Source organism: Lithobates pipiens, unplaced genomic scaffold (assembly GCF_037356315.1).
Source record: "Lithobates pipiens isolate NorthernLeopardFrog02 unplaced genomic scaffold, aLitPip1_a1.2 Scaffold_16, whole genome shotgun sequence".
Classification (NCBI taxonomy): domain Eukaryota; kingdom Metazoa; phylum Chordata; class Amphibia; order Anura; family Ranidae; genus Lithobates; species Lithobates pipiens.
The window spans coordinates 8,304,799-8,327,978 of record NW_027507748.1 but is presented as its reverse complement, the minus strand read 5'-3'; the positions used below and the strand labels follow the sequence as shown (position 1 = coordinate 8,327,978).

The 23,180-nt window shown below is 49.0% G+C and overlaps 1 protein-coding gene across 1 annotated transcript in view; it reads right to left on the bottom strand.

The window, feature by feature from the left end:
- The window catches only part of LOC143981577 (uncharacterized), a 48,346-nt gene extending 31,553 nt beyond the window's left edge, over positions 1-16,793 (bottom strand). Inside the window, exons 1-2 of the mRNA XM_077479544.1 lie at positions 16,735-16,793; positions 3,282-3,593 (exon numbers count right to left, since the gene is read on the bottom strand). Coding sequence (XP_077335670.1) covers positions 3,282-3,593; positions 16,735-16,771 — 349 coding nt within the window. The 5' untranslated portion in view covers positions 16,772-16,793. The remainder of the gene's footprint in view (positions 1-3,281; positions 3,594-16,734) is intronic.
- Between the last annotated feature and the right edge of the window lie 6,387 nt (positions 16,794-23,180).

The window sequence follows — 23,180 nt, the reverse complement described above, 5'->3', positions numbered from 1 at the left end:
TGTAGAGTGGGTTAGGAGGCATGGTGGGTGTAATGTAAGGACGATTAATGGGCACCATTAATGCAAAGAGATTTATTTTCTCTTAACAGAACTGTGGGAGAAGGTTAGGGCCAGGACACCCTTTCGTAGTTTCAATGTTAATTAGCAGACTCCAAGACTTCTACAGGTAGACAGCCATGCAGAGAAAGACATCCAGCCAGACACCACATCTGCATGTGTAGACACGCTGTCGCCTATGGCAACAATCTTGAACAGTTTCTGACAAAGGTTGTAATGAACTCTTTCACTTCCTCCACAATCTCCTTCTTAGATCTTCACTCAACTGAGCTCCCAGTCTATCACCCAGACCCACTGATCTACTGAGCCACTGCCACTGATCCACTGAGCCACTGCCACTGATCCACTGAGCCACTGCCACTGATCCACTGAGCCACTGCCACTGATCCACTGAGCCACTGCCACTGGATCTCCTGAGCTCTTCCAATCTTCTCACTGAGTATCTTCCTCAAGTGTCACTCCCGCATCCCTGATTGATCCCTGGCTTGGCACTCACAGATACTCCTCAAGCGTCACCCCGCTGGCCTGCTAGGTCCCCTGGCTTGACACACCAGGCTGCTCTGAATATAAACATCCCTTGTAATAGGAATATGACATGACAGGACCTATTTACAGTGAGATATGGGGGTAAATAAGATCTCACATCTCTCCTCTAGGCTGGGAAGCCTAAAATAAAAAAAAAAACAAAAAAAAAAAACAATCATGGCTTCCCAGCTGAGGCGGTGCCATTTTTTTTTAATGCAAAGGCTGGGCGTGACCTCATAACATTGCACCTGGCCTCCGACGATCATAGAGACTCCAGCAACCATCTGGACCACCAAAAATCTGTATGGTGGACATCCTGGGCCGGTAGATCCATTCTCCGACTCAGCGATCACAGAGGTGAGTCGGTAGAAGCACTGGAGGGCAGCGGGAGGGGTCCATCCGTAAGAACAATCTGGCCAGCCACTATGATCCTTCTTATGGTGTAGGAAATCGCTGGCTGAAAACACTGATATCTGAATGATGCCTGTAGCTTCAGGCATCCTTCAGATATACCACCACAAAGCCCAGGACGTCCATGGACGTCCAGCCGTCGAAAAGTGGTGAACAGTACTGTATATAAAAAAGGAGATACACTCACAAACATATTCAAGTTGAAAGTATCTCACAGTCCATAGTAGACTCACAACAACCAGGTCACTGAGACCATTCCCAACAGGTCAGAGGACCTTCCAGAAGGCTGACAAGATCACCCCTCGAAATGTGTCAGTCTTCTGGAAGGTCCTCCGACCTGTTGGGAACAGTCTCAGTGACCTGGCTGTTGTGAGTCTACTATGGACTGTGAGATACTTTCAACTTGAATATGTTTGTGAGTATATCTCCTTTTTCATATACTATTAAAGATACCACTTGGGTAGTGCACAAGTTTGGTGCGCCCTCTTTTCTTTGTTTTACAGTGGTTCCATTGGGTTCTTCCCCCCCAACCCATAGAGGGCAGCAAATCCTGTGCATTTTTGGTGAATTACCAAGAACCTGCTACATATTCATTTCAATTACACCACCCTCGAGTGTAGGAGAATACTATTGTACTGCATCAAGTTGATGCCAGTGACACAAGCTCAAAGCCCCTCCACACAGGCCCTTAGATCTCACACTGCAGACATGCAACTATAAGGCTACAGAACATGCTTGCCGAGGCACAATCACATACCAGGAAAAGCTCAGCTATTTTTCAGAAGGAATTCAAAGCAAAAGGTTGACATTCAAGGTACTGCTTAAGCTCAGTTAACAAATTTTCAATTTTTGAGTTCAGTGCGACTTAAATGGGCCCCTTAGTGATCAATGCTTTGTGCAGTGGCGTAACTAGAATCTTCAAGCCCCCCGGTATAACCATGAAAGGCCCCCCTAACCCCTGGCTGGGGCCCTTCACACTAAGCCCGGTAGCAGAATGCCAGAGCCGGTTGCAAATTCAACCTTTGTGACCCTGGTAGTTACGCCACTGGTGTCAGTCGTAGGGCCTTGCAAGAGATTTCAGAGGTCCAAACAGACCTCTGCTGTTCGACCCTTGAGACAGAGAAAGGAGATGAAAGACACAGCCCTCAATCTCCAGCTCTGCAGCCTCAGCTGCACATAATGAATGAACAGGAGCAGCTCTGTATAGAGCTTCCTGCCCCTTCACAAACTGGAATATAGGAAACACAGTTTACTGTGTTTCAGTTATGAATGGACAGAGGCAGTGACCGATACGGCCCGCTGACTCTATTCATTCAGACAAGGAAGGGGCCATGGAACGCCTGCGAGAGGGATAGGAGGAGAAGCGGGCAGTAGACATGGGCACCATCAATAAATTTGCTTCGTTCTGTTCCGTTACGGTTCGTATTAAAATAAATTCGTACTTCGTATTTCGTGTCCGAAATTCAATTTCAATTCGTACGAAATACGAATTGTCGTTAGGTTCGTTAACTTGTACGAATGTTCTTTACGATGAATTTAAAGGCAAAAATATACCTCAATATGACAGTCGATGCTGATGGAAGTTTGGTTTTTATCCGAAATACGAAATTCTGTTGAAGAATTTCCGATCTGAAATACCAATTTTCGTTAGATGAGGGGCTCCCACCATCCCTGTGCTGTGTTGACTTCCTCCTGGGGATTCGTAAACAAAAGTTTGTATATCGTACAAAATTCGGACGCATGGCAATTCGTATTTCGGATCCTCCCGAACGTACGAATTTAGGGAAATTCGTACGAATTTGAGATTCGTACGAAACAAAATCGCACATGTCTAGCGGGCAGCATATTCTGCAGGAGGTAAATGAAGAAATCTGGTCCACTATATGCAGCTGCCCCCACCGCTCCTCCTATCAAGGTGTACAGGGGTACCACACAGGCCCCCTGTAGCAGGGCCGGGACAAGGGGTGGGCAGGAGGGACGGCTGCCCCTGGCGCAATAGTTTATTCCAGGGGTAGGGGGCACCCTGACCCTAACCCTAAGGGAAAGGGGAGAGCAGTTTGGCGTCTTTGCCCTGGGCTCTGGGTGACCTTGTCCCAGCACTGCCCTGGAGCATAGGGCCGGGTCACAATTGCATCCCCTGCGACCGGTGTAGACATGCCCCTGGCTCTGTGTGTTTTTTTATAAACTCTTCTATAGGGACTCACCTGTTGCATTGAACACCTATCATTTCCAACTCATTGTTTAACACAAACTTTGAGTTGGGTATTGTATGGTGGTTTATACCTCACCTGTGACTGATATATAAGTCTCATTCCCATTATATGGATGGAGGTACTTGTCCCGCACTGAGCAAATGTAAAGGCCGGTGTCCTTAGGGGTGACAGAGGAGATGATGAGAGAGTTCGGGGTGATGGTCACCCGGGAGGAATTCTCTAGAGGACTCCCGAGTCCATTGATATACCTATGCCAGTATTGCTGCTCAATCTCTCCAGCCGTGACATTCCTGACATCACAGGACATCCGCGCAGTGTCACCGGCAGACAGGTTAATGAACGGAGGATCCTGGATTACCGTCATTGTGCCAACAGCAACAGAAAACACTGAATAACAGAGAAAAACAGAAACACAATCAGGACTCATACATGAAATGTCTGACAGAGGTCTGTGTTTCTTTCTACCAACCAATTATTGTCTTCCGTAAAAATGTCCCAGTCTTCCCAGCAATATGGCCAATTCACAGGCTCACCATACTCTCGTCTAATCTTTTTAAAATTTTTTATTTTAAGATTTGTCCTACGTAGGAGTCACTCCTTAACACTTCAATACGAAGGGCATCATATGATGCCCTTGACATTGAGTGGGGATATCTGAATGATGCCTGCAGCTACAGGCATCATTCAGATATCATTCTTTCCAGCCGGCAATTCTGTGCAGTTCTGCCGCTTGATGGTTCTTATAGGCGATGGGAGGGGACGTCCTGCTTCTCCGGGCTCTCCCGTGCCATCAGGGGCCCGGAGGAAGAATCGCCCGCTGCCGGATGAGGAGCATAGAGATTTCCGGTGACCAAATGGTCACCAGTCATCTCTATGACAGTCAGAGGCCCGGGCGCTACGTTATGACGTCACGCCCGGGTTCCTGGAAGTAAACAAAGCCGTGATCGCGGCTGTCAGCATGAGATCGGTGAATTTTTTTTCCCCGATCTCATGCTTTCCAGCCTGGAGGAGAGATGTGGGGTCTTATTGACCCCACATATCTCCATAAAGAGGACCTGTCACACACCATTCCTATTACAAGGGATGTTTACATTCCTTGTAATAGGAATAAAAGTGATCAAAATAATTTTTTTTTTTAAAGTGCAAAAATAAAAGAAAAATAAGTAAAAAAAAAATATATATATTTAAAATACTGCTCTCCCCGGTAGCTTGCGTTCAGAAGGAGCATCAGGTAGGAACTTCTGCTGGAGGTGCCTGGCAAGCTGGAATTGGGTTTTGAGTCTCACAGGGAGTGTGGTGTTCCATGCAGGGATTCTGTGCTGCAAAATCCAAGGGTCTACAGCAGAGATATGCAATTAGCGGACCTCCAGCTGTTGCAGAACTACAAGTCCCATGAGGCATAGCAAGACTGACAGCCACAAGCATGAAACCCAGAGGCAGAGGCATGATGGGTCTTGCAGTTTTGCAACAGCTGGAGGTCCGCTAATTGCATATCCCTGGTCTACAGGCTCCCCATAATATATCTTAGGGGAAGAAGAGTAAACACATTGAACTACAAATCGATTGAAAGGCAACCCTATTTTCAGTATACAGTGTAGGAAATACATCAAACTTAAAGTGACGCCAATGGGTCCCAATATGCATGTCTGTGGTTCTGCGATTTATCCATACTGATCAGATTTTCCTTGGTTGCTTTCTCTTTAGGCTCTTCATACTCTATCCCTGGGCACCTATCTGGCCATATTTGCTATGCTCTCTGGCCACCATACATTGCTCCATAGGCATATTATAAGTTTTACTACATTTCATGTTTTTATACATATTTTTATATGTGATTATTACTTTTTAATACTATTAAACTTAAAGAAAAAAAAATGAATTATTGTTTCACAATCTGTGCCTTTAAAGTCACACCATGAGGGGAAAAAGATATTACCGCTAAAGAAGAGGAGACGCAGGGGAAGCTTCCAAGGAGGAGGAGATGCAGGGGGAAGCCTCCAAGGAGGAGGAGATGCAGGGGGAAGCCTCCAAGGAGGAGAAGATGCAAGGGGAAGCCTCCAAGGAGGAGGAGACACACAGAGAAGCTGCCAATGAGGAGGACACGCAGGGGGAAGCCTCCAAGGAGGAGAAGATACAGGGGGAAGCCTCCAAGGAGGAGGAGATGCAGGGGGAAGCCTCCAAGGAGGAGGAGATGCAGGGGGAAGCCTCCAAGGAGGAGGAGATGCAGGGGGAAGCCTCCAAGGAGGAGGAGATGCAAGGGGAAGCCTCCAAGGAGGAGGAGATGCAGGGGGAAGCCTCCAAGGAGGAGAAGATGCAGGGGGAAGCCTCCAAGGAGGAGGAGACGCAGGGGGAAGCCTCCAAGGAGGAGGAGATGCAGGGGGAAGCCTCCAAGGAGGAAAAGATGCAGGTTGAAGCCTCCAAGGAGGAGGAGATGCAGGGGGAAGCCTCCAAGGAGGAGGAGAAGCTGGGGAAGCCTCCAAGGAGGAGAAGATGCAGGGGGAAGCCTCCAAGGAGGAGGAGATGCAGGGGAAAGCCTCCAAGGAGGAGGAGAAGCAGGGGAAGCCTCCAAGGAGGAGAAGATGCAGGGGGAAGCCTCCAAGGAGGAGGAGATGCAGGGGAAGCCTCCAAGGAGGAGAAGATGCAGGGGGAAGCCTCCAAGGAGGAGAAGATGTAGGGGGAAGCCTCCAAGGAGGAGGAGATGCAGGGGGAAGCCTCCAAGGAGGAGAAGATGCAGGGGGAAGCCTCCAAGGAGGAGGAGATGCAGGGGGAAGCCTCCAAGGAGAAGGAGATGCAGGGGGAAGTCTCCAAGGAGGAGGAGATGCAGGGGGAAGCCTCCAAGGAGGAGAAGATATAGGGGGAAGCCTCCAAGGAGGAGGAAATGCAAGGGGAAGCCTCCAAGGAGGAGAAGATATAGGGAGAAGCCTCCAAGGAGGATGAAATGCAAGGGGAAGCCTCCAAGGAGGAGGAGAAGCAGGGGAAGCCTCCAAGGAGGAGGAGAAGCAGGGGAAGCCTCCAAGGAGGAGGAGAAGCAGGGGAAGCCTCCAAGGAGAAGGAGAAGCAGGGGAAGCCTCCAAGGAGAAGGAGAAGCAGGGGAAGCCTCCAAGGAGGAGGAGATGCAGAGGGAATCCTCCAAGGAGGAGAGGAAGCAGGGGAAGCCTCCAAGGAGATGGAGATGCAGAGGGAAGCCGCCAAGGAGGGAGATACACACAGAGAAGCTGCCAAGGAGGAGGAGACTGTTAGAAAAGTTTTAAATGTTTATTGTGTGACTATTAGAAAAGTTATTATAAAAACAATAACCCCGAGCCTGATTTTTAAAATGACTTCTGAGCACGTTGTTGTATTAACTTGCTATATCGTTTGCTTTAACTAACTCTACAGTAAGTTGTAGGATGATTAAGCCTAACTATATATGGTAGCATAAGATTGTACAGGAAACACAAATTAGCCAAATAAAGTACCATCTTGTACCAGGCACTAGTGATGGCCGAACGGTTCGCCCGGTGGTCGTTTCGCGGCGAATTTCGGCTGTTCGCGGTCCCACCCGATCGGCGGACTATTGCTGCCGTTCGCCCGGCGGACTTCCGTGTTTTCTGTGTAAAAGAACTTTGACCTATGATGACACATCCATCATGGGGTACAGGACAGCCAATTGAGACATTACAGCACATGGACACTTGGACATTCCCCCTAACTTATAAATACACCCGATCCGACGGCCATTTTACATTCTTTCTTCTGTCACTATAGGGAGAGGTTGCTGTGTGGAGCAGGGAGAGATTACAGTGACCCAAATCGCTAGCTATTTGGTACACAAAAGTTCTTTTCAGGACTGGTATAGGTGTTAGGTGTAGTTCAGGATATAGGTTTGAGGCAGTGCTGTACTAGTGATTGTTGCAGCAGCCTGAGTGTCTTTTGTCAGTTTAGAGAAAGGGACAGGACGGGGTGTGCTGCAGGGACAGTCAGTTTAGTCGTCATCATCATCATCATCATCATCATTAGCTGTTACTATCAGGTCCACAAAAGTGCTATCCCAGTTATTGTTCCAGCAGCCTCTGTTTTGTCAGTTTATATAGGGACAGGCAGGAAGCAGTGTGTGAGGCAGTGAGGGTCAGTTTAATCAGTAGCTGTTACTATATTAGGTCCACCAAGGTTCTTTTCAGGACTGGTATCAGTGGTACGGTAATAGGCTTGTACACGTATAATATTCTTTCTTCCAAATATAGAAAGAATATTATACTTGACTGCTGCCCTTCTGCTGCAGTCTGCTAATCATTCACAACCTACTTGTTCCACAAAGCTCCTTATAAGGACTGGTAACCTGGTGTAGGGTGCTACAGTACATAGGCTTGAGTGAGGTACAGTTTGCTATTCTATAAGGACTGGTATAGGTCCACAATACATAGGGTTGAGGTGCACTACTGCTGACCGCTGCCCTATACTGCAGCAGTCCTTCATCAGTATAGGGACTGAGGTACAGTCTGCTAATCAGTCACAACCTACTAGTTCCACAAAGGTCCTTATAAGGACTGGTAAGGTATAGGGTACTACAGTACATAGGGTTGAGTGAGGTACAGTCTGCTATTCTGTAAGGACTGGTATAGGTTCACAATATATAGGGTTGAGGTGCACTACTGCTGACTGCTGCCCTTCTGCTCCTTAAGGACTGGTATAGGTGTACTATTTGGTGTGCAGTATATAGTTGTGTAATACACGTATAAAGTACTTGCACATACTTGACTTCCTCCTGGGGCTGCTTATTATGAGGGGCTCCCACCATCCCTGTGCTGTGCTGACTTCCTCCTGGGGCTGCTTATTAAGAGGGGCTCCCACCATCCCTGTGCTGTGCTGACTTCCTCCTGGGGCTGTACCTCTGCTGTGCATATTATGAGGGGCTGCCACCATCCCTGTGCTATGCTCATTATGAGGGGATCCCACCATCCCTGTGCTATGCTCATTATGAGGGGCTCCCACCATCCCTGTGCTGTGCTGACTTCCTCCTGGGTAGGGTTGCCACCTGTCCGGGATTCACCCGGACAGTACGGGTTTTGAAACATGTGCCCGGGTCTCTGACCACCTGAGACCCGGGCACATTATTCATTTCAGATCTGCCAGTGTCATTAGTGCAGTGGCGGCCGTGCCTCCTCGATTTCGGGTCCGCTCGGGCGCAGCACTGCTTGATTTATGCCAGTGCTCAGCTCTCTGAGTGCGGGACAGGAGTCAGGAGGCAGAGGTGGAGCCTCCATGGTGCTCTCCACGAATCTTCTGGCCGGCTGCAGAAGGGACAAGGAGGTGGGCGGAGCCTCCATGGTGCTCCCCTCCAATCCTCTGGCTGGCTGCAGAAGGGACAAGGAGGTGGGCGGAGCCTCCATGGTGCTCCCCTCCAATCCTCTGGCTGGCTGCAGAAGGGACAAGGAGGTGGGCGGAGCCACCCCATTCCCTGCTGCTCTGGAATGTATGCAGAGATCGCGCTGGGACTGCAGCCCAGCTTGTAAGGTAAGTTTTTTCCATGTCAGGATTACAAAGTACTCTCACCTCTGCTCCCCCCACCATACACTATACAACCCCTCTCCCCCACCATACACCATATATACACCCCCATACACTATATATACACCCCCCACCATACACTATACAACCCCTCTCCCCCACCATACACCATATATACACCCCCATACACTATATATACACCCCCCACCATACACTATACACCCCCCTCCCCCCCACCATACACTATACAACCCCTGTCCCCCCACCATACACCCCCCTCCCCCAGCATACACTATACATACACCCCCATACACTATATATACACCCCCCACCATACACTATACACCCCCCTCCCCCCCACCATACACTATACAACCCCTGGCCCCCCACCATACACCCCCCCTCCCCAGCATACACTATACATACACCCCCATACACTATATATACACCCCCCACCATACACCCCCCTCCCCCCACCATACACTATACAAACCCCTCTCCCCCCACCATACACCCCCCCTCCCCCACCATACACTATATATACACCCCCATACACTATATATAACTCCCCCCCCCACCATACACCCCCTCCCCCACCATACACCATATATACACCCCCATACACTATATATACACCCCCCACCATACACTATACACCCCCCTCCCCCCCCACCATACACTATACAACCCCTGTCCCCCCACCATACACCCCCCTCCCCCAGCATACACTATACATACACCCCCATACACTATATATACACCCCCCACCACACCCCCCTCCCCCAGCATACACTATACAACCCCTCTCCCCCCACCATACACCCCCCTCCCCCACCATACACTATATATACACCCCCATACACTATATATACACCCCCCCCCACCATACACCCCCTCCCCCACCATACACCATATATACACCCCCATACACTATATATACACCCCCCACCATACACTATACACCCCCCTCCCCCCACCATACACCCCCCTCCCCCCACCATACACTATACAACCCCTCTCCCCCCACCATACACCATATATACACCCCCATACACTATATATACACCCCCCACCATACACTATACACCCCCCTCCCCCCCACCATACACTATACAACCCCTCTCCCCCCACCATACACCATATATACACCCCCCACCATACACTATACACCCCCCTCCCCCCACCATACACTATACACCCCCCTCCCCCCCACCATACACTATACAACCCCTGTCCCCCCACCATACACCCCCCTCCCCCAGCATACACTATACATACACCCCCATACACTATATATACACCCCCCACCATACACTATACAACCCCTCTCCCCCCACCATACACCCCCCTCCCCCACCATACACTATATATACACCCCCATACACTATATATACACCCCCCACCATACACTATACACCCCCCTCCCCCCCACCATACACCATACACTATACAACCCCTCTCCCCCCACCATACACCATATATACACCCCCATACACTATATATACACCCCCCACCATACACTATACACCCCCCTCCCCCCCACCATACACTATACAACCCCTGTCCCCCCACCATACACCCCCCTCCCCCAGCATACACTATACATACACCCCCATACACTATATATACACCCCCCACCATACACCCCCCCCCCACCATACACTATACAACCCCTCTCCCCCCACCATACACCCCCCTCCCCCACCATACACTATATATACACCCCCATACACTATATATACACCCCCCCACCATACACCCCCCTCCCCCACCATACACCATATATACACCCCCATACACTATATACACCCCCCACCATACACTATACACCCCCCTCCCCCCACCATACACTATACAACCCCTCTCCCCCCACCATACACCATATATACACCCCCATACACTATATATACACCCCCCACCATACACTATACACCCCCCTCCCCCCCACCATACACTATACAACCCCTCTCCCCCCACCATACACCATATATACACCCCACACCATACACTATACACCCCCCTCCCCCCCACCATACACTATACACCCCCCTCCCCCCCACCATACACTATACAACCGCCTGTCCCCCCACCATACACCCCCCTCCCCCAGCATACACTATACATACACCCCCATACACTATATATACACCCCCCACCATACACTATACAACCCCTCTCCCCCCACCATACACCCCCCTCCCCCACCATACACTATATATACACCCCCATACACTATATATACACCCCCCACCATACACTATACACCCCCCTCCCCCCACCATACACCATACACTATACAACCCCTCTCCCCCCACCATACACCATATATACACCCCCATACACTATATATACACCCCCCACCATACACTATACACCCCCCTCCCCCCCACCATACACTATACAACCCCTGTCCCCCCACCATACACCCCCCCCCCCACCATACACTATACAACCCCTCTCCCCCCACCATACACCCCCCTCCCCCACCATACACTATATATACACCCCCATACACTATATATACACCCCCCACCATACACTATACACCCCCCCCCACCATACACCCCCCTCCCCCACCATACACCATATATACACCCCCATACACTATATATACACCCCCCACCATACACTATACACCCCCCTCCCCCCCACCATACACTATACAACCCCTCTCCCCCCACCATACACCCCCCTCCCCCACCATACACTATATATACACCCCCATACACTATATATACACCCCCCACCATACACTATACACCCCCCTCCCCCCACCATACACTATACAACCCCTCTCCCCCCACCATACACCCCCCTCCCCCACCATACACTATATATACACCCCCATACACTATATATACACACCCCACCATACACTATACACCCCCCCCCCCACCATACACCCCCCTCCCCCACCATACACTATATATACACCCCCATACACTATATATACACCCCCATACACTATATATACACCCCCCACCATACACTATACACCCCCCTCCCCCCCACCATACACTATACAACCCCTCTCCCCCCACCATACACCCCCCTCCCCCACCATACACTATATATACACCCCCCACCATACACTATACACCCCCCCCCACCATACACCCCCCTCCCCCCACCATACACTATACAACCCCTCTCCCCGCACCATACACCCCCCTCCCGCACCATACACTATATATACACCCCCCTCCCCCACCATACACTATAAATACACCCCCCCTCCCAATACACCATCCATATGTACAGTTCTCACTGGGTGACACCATCCACTGCCCTACCGACACCGTCCTCTGCCCTACCGACACCATCCTCTGCCCTACCGACACCGTCCTCTGCCCTACCGACACCGTCCTCTGCCCTACCGACACCGTCCTCTGCCCTACCGACACCGTCCTCTGCCCTACCGACACCGTCCTCTGCCCTACCGACACCGTCCACTGCTCTACCGACACCATCCACTGCTCTACTGACACCATCCACTGCCCTACCGACACCATCCACTGCTCTACTGACACCGTCCACTGCCCTACTGACACCGTCCACTGCTCTACTGACACCGTCCACTTCCTACTGACACCATCCACTGCCCTACTGACACCATCCACTGCTCTACTGACACCCACCACTGCCCTACTGACACCGTCCACTGTCCTACTGACACCATCATCTGCTCTACTGACACCATCATCTGCTCTACTGACACCGTCCACTTCTCTACTGACACCATATACTGCCCTACTGACACCATCCACTGCTCTACTGACACCATCCACTGCCCTACTGACACCATCCACTGCCCTACTGACACCATCCACTGCCCTACTGACACCATCCACTGCTCTACTGACACCATCCACTGCTCTACTGACACCATCATCTGCTTTACTGACACCATCATCTGCTTTACTGACACCATCCACTGATTTACTGACCCCATCCACTGCTCTACTGACACCATCATCTGCCCTACTGACACTGTCCAATGCTCTACTGACACCATCATCTGCTCTACTGACACCATATACTGCCCTACTGACACTGTCCACTGCCCTACTGACACCATTATCTGCCCTACTGACACCATCCACTGCTCTACTGACACCATCATCTGCCCTACTGACACCATCCACTGCTCTACCGACACCATCATCTGCCCTACCGACACCATCATCTGCCCTACCGACACCATCATCTGCCCTACCGACACCATCATCTGCCCTACCGACACCATCATCTGCCCTACCGACACCATCATCTGCTCTACTGACACCGTTCTCTTTACTGACACCATATACTGCCCTACTGACACCATATACTGCCCTACTGACACCATCCACTGCCCTACTGACACCATTCACTGCCCTATCTACAACGTCCACTGCCCTGCTGACACCGTCCACTTCTCTACTGACTCCATATACTGCCCTACTGACACCGTCCACTGCTCCACTGACTCCATTCACTGCCCTACTGACACTGTCCATTGCTCTACTGACACCATCCACTGCTCTACTGACACCATCCACTGCTCTACTGACACCATCCACTGCTCTACTGACACCATCCACTGCTCTACTGACTCCATGATCTGCTCTACTGACAACGTTTACTGCTCCACTGACACCGTCCACTTCTCTACTGACACCATATACTACCCTACTGACACCATCCACTGCTCTACTGGACACCAACATTTGCTCTACTGACACCGTCCACGTCTCAACTGACACCATATACTGCCCTACTGACACCATATACTACCCTACTGACATCATCCACTGCCCTACCGACACCATCATCTGCTCTACTGACACCATCATCTGCTCTACCGACACCATCATCTGCTCTAACGACACCATATACTGCCCTACTGACACCATAGACTGCTCTACTGACACCGTCCACTGCTCTACTGACACCGTCCACTGCTCTACTGACACCGTCCACTGCTCTACTGACACCGTCCACTGCTCTACTGACACCGTCCACTGCTCTACTGACACCGCCCACTGATCTACTGACACCGCCCACTGATCTACTGACACCGCCCACTGATCTACTGACACCGCCCACTGATCTACTGACACCGTCCACTGATCTACTGACACCACCCACTGCTCTACTGACACCATCATCTGCCCTACTGACACCATCATCTGCCCTACTGACACCATCATCTGCCCTACTGACACCTTCCACTGATCTACTGACACCGCCCACTGATCTACTGACACCGCCCACTGATCTACTGACACCGTCCACTGATCTACTGACACCGTCCACTGATCTACTGACACTGTCCACTGCTCTACTGACACCACCCACTGCTCTACTGACACCATCATCTGCCCTACTGACACCATCATCTGCCCTACTGACACCGTCCACGGCTCTACTGACACCTTCCACTGATCTACTGACACCGCCCACTGCTCTACTGACACCGCCCACTGCTCTACTGACACCGCCCACTGCTCTACTGACACCGCCCACTGCTCTACTGACACCGCCCACTGCTCTACTGACACCGTCCACGGCTCTACTGACACCGTCCACGGCTCTACTGACACCGTCCACGGCTCTACTGACACCGTCCACTGCTCTACTGACACCACCCACTGCTCTACTGACACCATCATCTGCCCTACTGACACCATCATCTGCCCTACTGACACCGTCCACGGCTCTACTGACACCGCCCACTGCTCTACTGACACCGCCCACTGCTCTACTGACACCGCCCACTGCTCTACTGACACCGCCCACTGCTCTACTGACACCGCCCACTGCTCTACTGACACCGCCCACTGCTCTACTGACACCGTCCACGGCTCTACTGACACCGTCCACGGCTCTACTGACACCGTCCACGGCTCTACTGACACCGTCCACTGATCTACTGACACCGTCCACTGCTCTACTGACACCACCCACTGCTCTACTGACACCATCATCTGCCCTACTGACACCATCATCTGCCCTACTGACACCGTCCACGGCTCTACTGACACCGCCCACTGCTCTACTGACACCGCCCACTGCTCTACTGACACCGCCCACTGCTCTACTGACACCGCCCACTGCTCTACTGACACCGCCCACTGCTCTACTGACACCGCCCACTGCTCTACTGACACCGCCCACTGCTCTACTGACACCGCCCACTGCTCTACTGACACCGTCCACGGCTCTACTGACACCGTCCACGGCTCTACTGACACCGTCCACTGATCTACTGACACCGTCCACTGATCTACTGACACCGTCCACTGCTCTACTGACACCATCCACTGCTCTACTGACACCATCATCTGCCCTACTGACACTGTCCACTGCCCTACTGACTCCATCCACTGTTCTACTAGCCGACAGTGTCCACTTTTAAGGTAAGCTATTTTCACTGACAGTTCTTTTATTAATAAAATCATATTTTATGGATACACCAATGCTTTTGTTTTATTTAACCATGCCCCTTCAGGTCCCCCCCCCCCCCCCCACTGTTAATGCAATTTGGCCACAGCCACTGTTAACCGTAGTACACCTTATTACTACTCTTTTTGGGTAACGGCAGGTATTTTACAATCCTATAACGTGTACTGCAAAAAAAATTGCTGTACGCCGCGAAAATGTTCGGGTTTGGCTTGAAGAAAAGGTGGCAACCCTACTCCTGGGGCTGCTTATTATGAGGGGCTCCCACCATCCCTGTGCTGTGCTGACTTCCTCCTGGGGCTGCTTATTATGAGGGGCTCCCACCATCCCTGTGCTATGCTGACATCCTCCTGGGGCTGCTTATTATGAGGGGCTCCCACCATCCCTGTGCTATGCTGACATCCTCCTGGGGCTGCTTATTATGAGGGGCTCCCACCATCCCTGTGCTGTGCTGACTTCCTCCTGGGGCTGTACCTCTGCTGTGCATATTATGAGGTGCTCCCACCATCCCTGTGCTATGCTCATTATGAGGGGCTTCCACCATCCCTGTGCTATGCTCATTATGAGGGGCTCCCACCATCCCTGTGCTATGCTGACTTCCTCCTGGGGCTGCTTACAGTGCAGGTGTCAGGGCTGTATATCACGGTGCTGATGTCAGTACTCTCTATCACGGTGCTGCTGTCAGTGCTGTATATCACGGTGCTGGTGTTAGTGCTTTATGTCACGCTGCTGATGTCAGTGCTCTCTATCACGGTGCTGCTGTCAGATGACTCTATCATGACGCAGGTGTCATTGCTGTATGTCACGCTGCTGATGTCAGTGCTGTATATCACGGTGCTGGTGTTAGTGCTGTATATCACGGTGCTGGTGTTAGTGCTGTATATCACGGTGCAGGTGTCATTGCTGTATGTCACGCTGCTGGTGATCATCTCCTGCACCCTCTTCTTTGCCTACCCTGACCTTCCCTCGCCTCCATTGTCTCAAGAGTCCTGAATTGTCAGAATTTCACATATAAAAAAAGAATGCTTGTAGTTGTCGATACCAGATTCACCTCATACATGTGTTATGTCATTGGCCATGTGGTGGGACTATGTTTGCACAGCTATTAATTATTTTGTGGCTGCAAATTTGACCTGTAGGTTTGCAAAGTTCGCCTCCCATTGAAGTCAATGGGGCCCGCTGTGAACGTTGCGGTTCGCGAAACGTCCCGTCGGAAGTTCGTCCATCACTAACTATAACTGCAGAACCCCTCTAGGTTATAAAGAATAGAAGAGGGGTGGGGTTCTTTAGTTCTATTTTGCTTCCGTTGCCCTGATAAAGAAAGGGGAGTGAGCAGGAAGTTTGTTAATGGCTTGATATAAATCAAGGGGGAAAGAAGCCTAAAAACATGTGATCTGCAATATGTTACATTTTTGGTTTTAGGTTTGATACACGGAGAGGTTGTGAAAAGAAACCTTTACTAATAAGTTATTGGCATGTTTTTAAAGACATCTTTGCGCAAAATAGAAAAAAGATAATAACATATATTATTATAATAATAATAATAATAAAAAATACTTTCTATCCCCATAGCCTGGACGGTGCTGTTTGGACCTACCTGAGATCACCCCCAGGAGGAGGATTCTGGGCTCCATGCCGTCTCCAGGTAGGTGAACAAATTTCTGATACAATGTGACTGATAACTCAAACTAAACTCTACATTACAAGACAGGAAACTCAACCTACTTCACAGCCACAAAACCACTGACCGGATAGAACCTTCACCTTCATGTACCCTTTATTCAGTTCTCTAATGCAGTTCAATCTTTCACTCAAGTTCCCTGTCCCAGACACATGCTACTATTATTATAATATACCTGGATATATATATATATATATATATATATATATATATATATATATATATATATATATATATATATACTGTATATACACTGCTCAAAAAAATCCAAGGAACACTTTTTACCCACTTCAATACCACTTCGAAGAGCTTTAATGGATCACCCTACTTGGAGTAAACCACGGGGATAAGTGAGACAACAGACTGCAAACTCTGCTAAGCTGTTGTAGAAGGACGCTCTCTGATAGGTAGTATATATATATATATATATATATATATATATATATATATTATACTGTATGTCTATATGTGTACAAGTGGTTGGAAGGGGTTAACAATTTAAACATAATACATTATATAGCACATATTTTAAATAATTTTAGCAAATATACTTTCTTATTAATCTGCAAAGGAAGTCATAATGTGCTAGTAACATTGTTTATAAACATTGATCAGACAGGAGATAGAGAGATACAAAGTAACATTGTTAAAAAACATTGATCAGACGGGAGATAGAGAGATACAAAGCATCATCAATGTTGTCAGTGAGAGGAATAGTGCTCCATCATTGGTGTCAGTGGGAGGAATAGTGCCCCATCATTAGTGTCAGTGGGAGGAATAGTGCTCCATCATTAGTGTCAGTTGGGGGAATAGTGCCCCATCATTGGTGTCAGTGGGAGGAATAGTGCCTCATCATTGGTGTCAGTGGGAGGAATAGTGCCCCATCATTGGTGTCAGTGGGAGGAATAGTGCCCCATCATTGGTGTCAGTGGGAGGAATAGTGCCCCACCCATCATTGGAGCACAGGTGTGTCAGGTGGAAGGTTTCTCTGCAGCTCCTCCAGGTGATCGGTGTGAGAGGGGAGTGGTGGTGAAATCTCTCCCAGCTCTCCTGGTCCCTTTCTGGGGAAACCATGGAGGCCAGCAGGGCATCTCCTGCTGGAGGTTCTCAGCCATCTCCTGGGCCGTCGGGTGACATGCCTTGGGGTTGTTGCCTATGCGGACAATGTGTCAGTGATTGTCACTGGGGCAGATGAAGCAGAGGAGGTGGTCTCTCTGACATCACGGTATTCTGAAGCATCAGGCTCCAAGATCAATCAGGAAAAGAGTGAAGTTTTCTGGATAGGAAAGGAAGGTGAGGGGTTTGATCTCCCGGACACCTTTTCAGTGCCCCAGGAAAGAATTACGATTCTAGGCATTGAATTTGGACCCGGCGATTATGGCCTCAAAAACTGGGAAGGCAGACTGGAAATTTCCAATACTAAGGTGGTCAGCTGGAAGAGATGGAAGTTATCTCTGAGGGAAAGGGTTGATCTGATTAAGACTTACCTGATTCCGATCTTCTTGTATGTCAGCTTTGTCTGCATCTTGCCAGTTTCTCTCTATGCTAGGGTCAGTAGAGTGTTCTTCCAGATGCTGTGGGGGAACAGACTGAACCCCATCAAGAAGAATGTCACCTATCTATCCAGGAGGGAAGGTGGCTTAGGTATGGTCAACCCAGTTCTTTTCTTTTCACTGCTATTTCTCAAATGTAACATTGGTAATATGCTTGCAGTGGAACCTCCTGGATGGGTAGGCATATTTAGATCTTGGTTTAGGCCTTTTCTACGACTTTGGGAAGAAGGTGGCCAAGTGAAGAATCTCAGGGGTCATCGTGGTCAGCTACCAGCCTATGTTGCTCCGTGCCTGAAGTTACTGCGGCAGTGGCGATTGTCGGCTGAAGATCTCAGATCAGTTCCGAGGAAAGTCCTTATGAGTCGAGTCTTGAGCGAAGTCTTTCATGACCCACTGGCCTTAAGGGATTGCCCAGGCCCAGTTTTGAGGGTGGGGTTAAGATTGATCAATTTGGACAGAGTACCCCTTAAATTTAGGGATCTGGCCTGGCTGTGCTTCCATGGGAGGCTCTATGTTCGGGGCAATTTGAAATTCCGCAGTGGGGTGGATCGTAGTTGTCCTCGGGAGGAGTGTGCAGGTGAGGAGGAGACTATGGACCATTTTCTGCTTCATTGCCCCTTTAACATAGAGGTGTACAAACAGGTGGGGCGGGCCCTCGGTGTCCCTTTCCTCTCCAGGCTGGGTTATGCTGAGTGGGTGTACGGAGCATTCAATACTGGGGGTGTTTTTTGTTTGGATACACTTTTTCTAGTTAGCCTAGTAGTCCGTTATTTCACCTGGAACGCACGGTGTCAGGTCAGCATTCGGCATAAAATCCTTCCTGTTGAGGTGGTGGTGTATGACATTCTGCATGAGGTGGAGAAGATTCGGGTGCTTGAGAGAGACAAGCGGAGTCGGGGGGCTGGAGAGAGACAAGCGGAGTCGGGGGGCTTGGGTGAAGGTGTGGAGGGGTTTCAAGCCTCCCTGACTGCCAGGAGTCTCTTTCCCGGGTGTGGCTGTCTGTCTCTTATCACCCGAGATTTTATAACGTATCATTCATTTTTGATAAATGGCTGTGTACATAGGTGATGGGTTGTGCCTCTTAGGCCCTCTCTGCTGCTTTATGTAAATAGTTTTCTAAACATGTTTTGCTAATGGACTATGTATATATTGTATATATTCTGGACGTTGATGTGTATTCCTTTGTTTTCTGTTATAGTTTTATAATATGGCTTTGTTTTTTACTTTTGTATAAAATTGGTCGCTTGATTCTTTTTAATAAAAGATCAATAGTGCCCCATCATTGGTATCAGTGGGAGGAATAGTGTCCCATCATTGGTGTCAGTGGGAGGAATAGTGCCCCATCATTGGTATCAGTGGGAGGAATAGTGTCCCATCATTGGTGTCAGTGGGAGGAATAGTGTCCCATCATTGGTGTCAGTGGGAGGAATAGTGCCCCATCATTGGTATCAGTGGGAGGAATAGTGTCCCATCATTGGTGTCAGTGGGAGGAATAGTGCCCCATCATTGGTATCAGTGGGAGGAATAGTGTCCCATCATTGGTGTCAGTGGGAGGAATAGTGTCCCATCATTGGTGTCAGTGGGAGGAATAGTGCCCCATCATTGGGATCAGTGGGAGGAATAGTGCCCCATAATTGTTGTCAGTGGGAGGAATAGTGTCCCATCATTGGTGTCAGTGGGAGGAATAGTGTCCCATCATTGGTGTCAGTGGGAGGAATAGTGTCCCATCATTGGTGTCAGTGGGAGGAATAGTGTCCCATCATTGGTGTCAGTGGGAGGAATAGTGCCCCATCATTGGTGTCAGTGGGAAGAATAGTGTCCCATCATTGGTGTCAGTGGGAGGAATAGTGCCCCATCATTGGTGTCAGTGGGAGGAATAGTGTCCCATCATTGGTGTCAGTGGGAGGAATAGTGCCCCATCATTGGTGTCAGTGGGAGGAATAGTGCCTCATCATTGGTATCAGTGGGAGGAATAGTGTCCCATCATTGGTGTCAGTGGGGGGAATAGTGTCCCATCATTGGTGTCAGTGGGAGGAATAGTGTCCCATCATTGGTATCAGTGGGAGGAATAGTGTCCCATCATTGGTGTCAGTGGGAGGAATAGTGCCTCATCATTGGTATCAGTGGGAGGAATAGTCCCCATCATTGGTATCAGTGGGAGGAATAGTGTCCCATCATTGGTGTCAGTGGGAGGAATAGTGCCTCATCGTTGGTATCAGTGGGAGGAATAGTGCCTCATCATTGGTATCAGTGGGAGGAATAGTGCCTCATCATTGGTATCAGTGGGAGGAATAGTGCCTCATCATTGGTATCAGTGGGAGGAATAGTGTCCCATCATTGGTGTCAGTGGGAGGAATAGTGTCCCATCATTGGTGTCAGTGGGAGGAATAGTGTCCCATCATTGGTGTCAGTGGGAGGAATAGTGCCTCATCGTTGGTATCAGTGGGAGGAATAGTGCCTCATCATTGGTGTCAGTGTCCCAGTGCCCCATCATTGGTGTTGGTCTCATTAAATAATATCAAAATAATGAAGGGGGAAAAGTCCAGCAACAAAAGAGTATAAAAAAGGTCCACATATGTTCTTTTGATGGAACCATCAGATGTATACAGGTGTTAGAAATCCATGGCTGTTCACCGTCTGTGTCTCCACAATGAAGATCTTGGCAGGCGGTGTGAGAAGAAGACGGGGCACTGAAGTATGAGATGATTCTCATGGGAACGAGGTGAGAATGGCCTGGAGGAGATCAGCTGAATAACATCATTATAAGCGCCCAATGAATACTGGGATTATAAGGTCATAGCACCAGTAGGACTACAAGATCCAGCGTGGCACCGCTCCAGGAGACAATTAAAAACGTTTATCATATTTGGTGGTAATAAAGTGAATTGTGCAGTACATGGGGGGACATTTAGTTATAAAGCAATGAGGGGAAAAAAAGGTGCAACTGGAGGACAACGAGGTCCAGAAGACACCTGGTGAAATGTGACCACGTTGCCAGTCCTCATACCAGAGTCATCCCGGATTGTTTTTTTTCAGCCAGCAATTGGCTTTTTTTTGTGGCCTTAAAGCTGCCCGATCACTTTTACAAATTCTAAAAATGCTCCGGAAGGCAAGTAGTTAAAATAAACACATTTTTCCAAAAATAATATATACACAAACTGATAAAACCAGGAATCATGTGACACTATTACCAAAAGTATTGGGACGGCTGTTTTTACACACACATAAACTTCATAAAAAAAATTTTTTTTCTTCTCACCTTCTCACCAAAGTCATAATTAGGGATGAGCCAAACACCCCCTGGTTCAGTTCACACCAGAACTTTCGAACGGATCGGAAATTTGTGCGAACTTTAGAACCCCATTGAAGTCTATGGGACTCAAACATTCAAAATAAAAAGTGCTAATTTTAATGGCTAATATGCAAGATACTGTCCTAAAAAGGGTTTGGGGACCTGGCTCCTGCCCCAGGGGACATGGGTCAATGCCTAAAATGTTTTTAAAAATGGCCGTTTTGGCGGGAGCACTGATTTTAATGACGATTAAAGTGGAAATATTCCTTTAAATATCGTGCCTGGGGGGTGTCTGTAGTATGCCTGTGAAGTGCCACGTGTTTCCCGTGTTTAGAATAGTCCCTGCACAAAATGACATTTAACGGAAAAAAAGTCATTTAAAACTGCTTGCGGTTTTAATGTTATATCTGGTTTCTGCAATATGGATGAAAATCATTGAGAAAAATGGCATGGGTAGCCCTCCCTGCCCATTACCAGCCCCTTGTGGTCTTGTACGGATATTAAGGGGAACCCCGTACCCATATTTAAAAAAAAAGGAAAGACGTGGGGCCCCCAGGCCCTATATACTCAGAACAGCAGTATACAGGCGGTGCAAACAAGACAGGGACTGTGTAGGTTTGTTGTGTTAAGTAGAATCTGTTTGTAATTTTGAACTGGTACATTATTAAAGTGTAGCTCCAGTCAAAAAATCTATTTTTAAGCTTTTAGGAAAACATAGGGAAGGGTTATCACCCCTGTATAATTTTTTTGGCCGTCTGTCTTTTTTCATCTCACTTCCTGTTGTCTCCTTCCGTTTGCAAGTAGGAAATGTTTGTAAGTTGGATGTTTGAAAGTAGGGGCCTGCCCTATATGCTCTGCAGAAATGGGGGCCTAAGGTGTTGGTGTTGCCACAACATTGTAAGCCCTCAAAGTGGCTCTTGGTGGGTGCTGGAGTGCCCTGCTGTGAACGATTATATCAAAAATTGTAATTACATGCCATTGATGAACAGTGGTAGAAAAATTGGGCCTTTGGTGGTTGTGGGGGTGGTGCCACAACACTATAAGTCCTCACAGTTACTCTCGGTGGGTGCAGGAACGGGCCCTGCTATGAAATATTATATCAAGAATTGTAATTACATGCTCCTGTTAATTTTCCAGGGGCTGAAAAATTGGGCCTTAGGCACTGCTTGCTGGTGCCACGACACTGCAACCTCTCCCATATACTCTAGTTGGAGTGCAGGAATGAGCCCTGCTGCAAAGCATTGCATCCACAATTGTATTACATTCCCCTGTTAAACAGGGGCTGAAAAATTGGGCTGGTGGCATAACCCAGAACCAAAAATGTTCTTCCAAGCTATCAGCAGGATCATTGAGGAGGAAGAGGATAGTCAGTCAACATAACAGGACAGTCACTCAGCATCAGCATAGGCAGTCTTGAAGGGATGTGAAATTAAAAAAAAAAAATGATTCGGTTAAATCAGCTTCAGGTGCTTGGTAGCTGGTGGTGATCCAAGACTAGTTCATCTTTATGAAGGTCA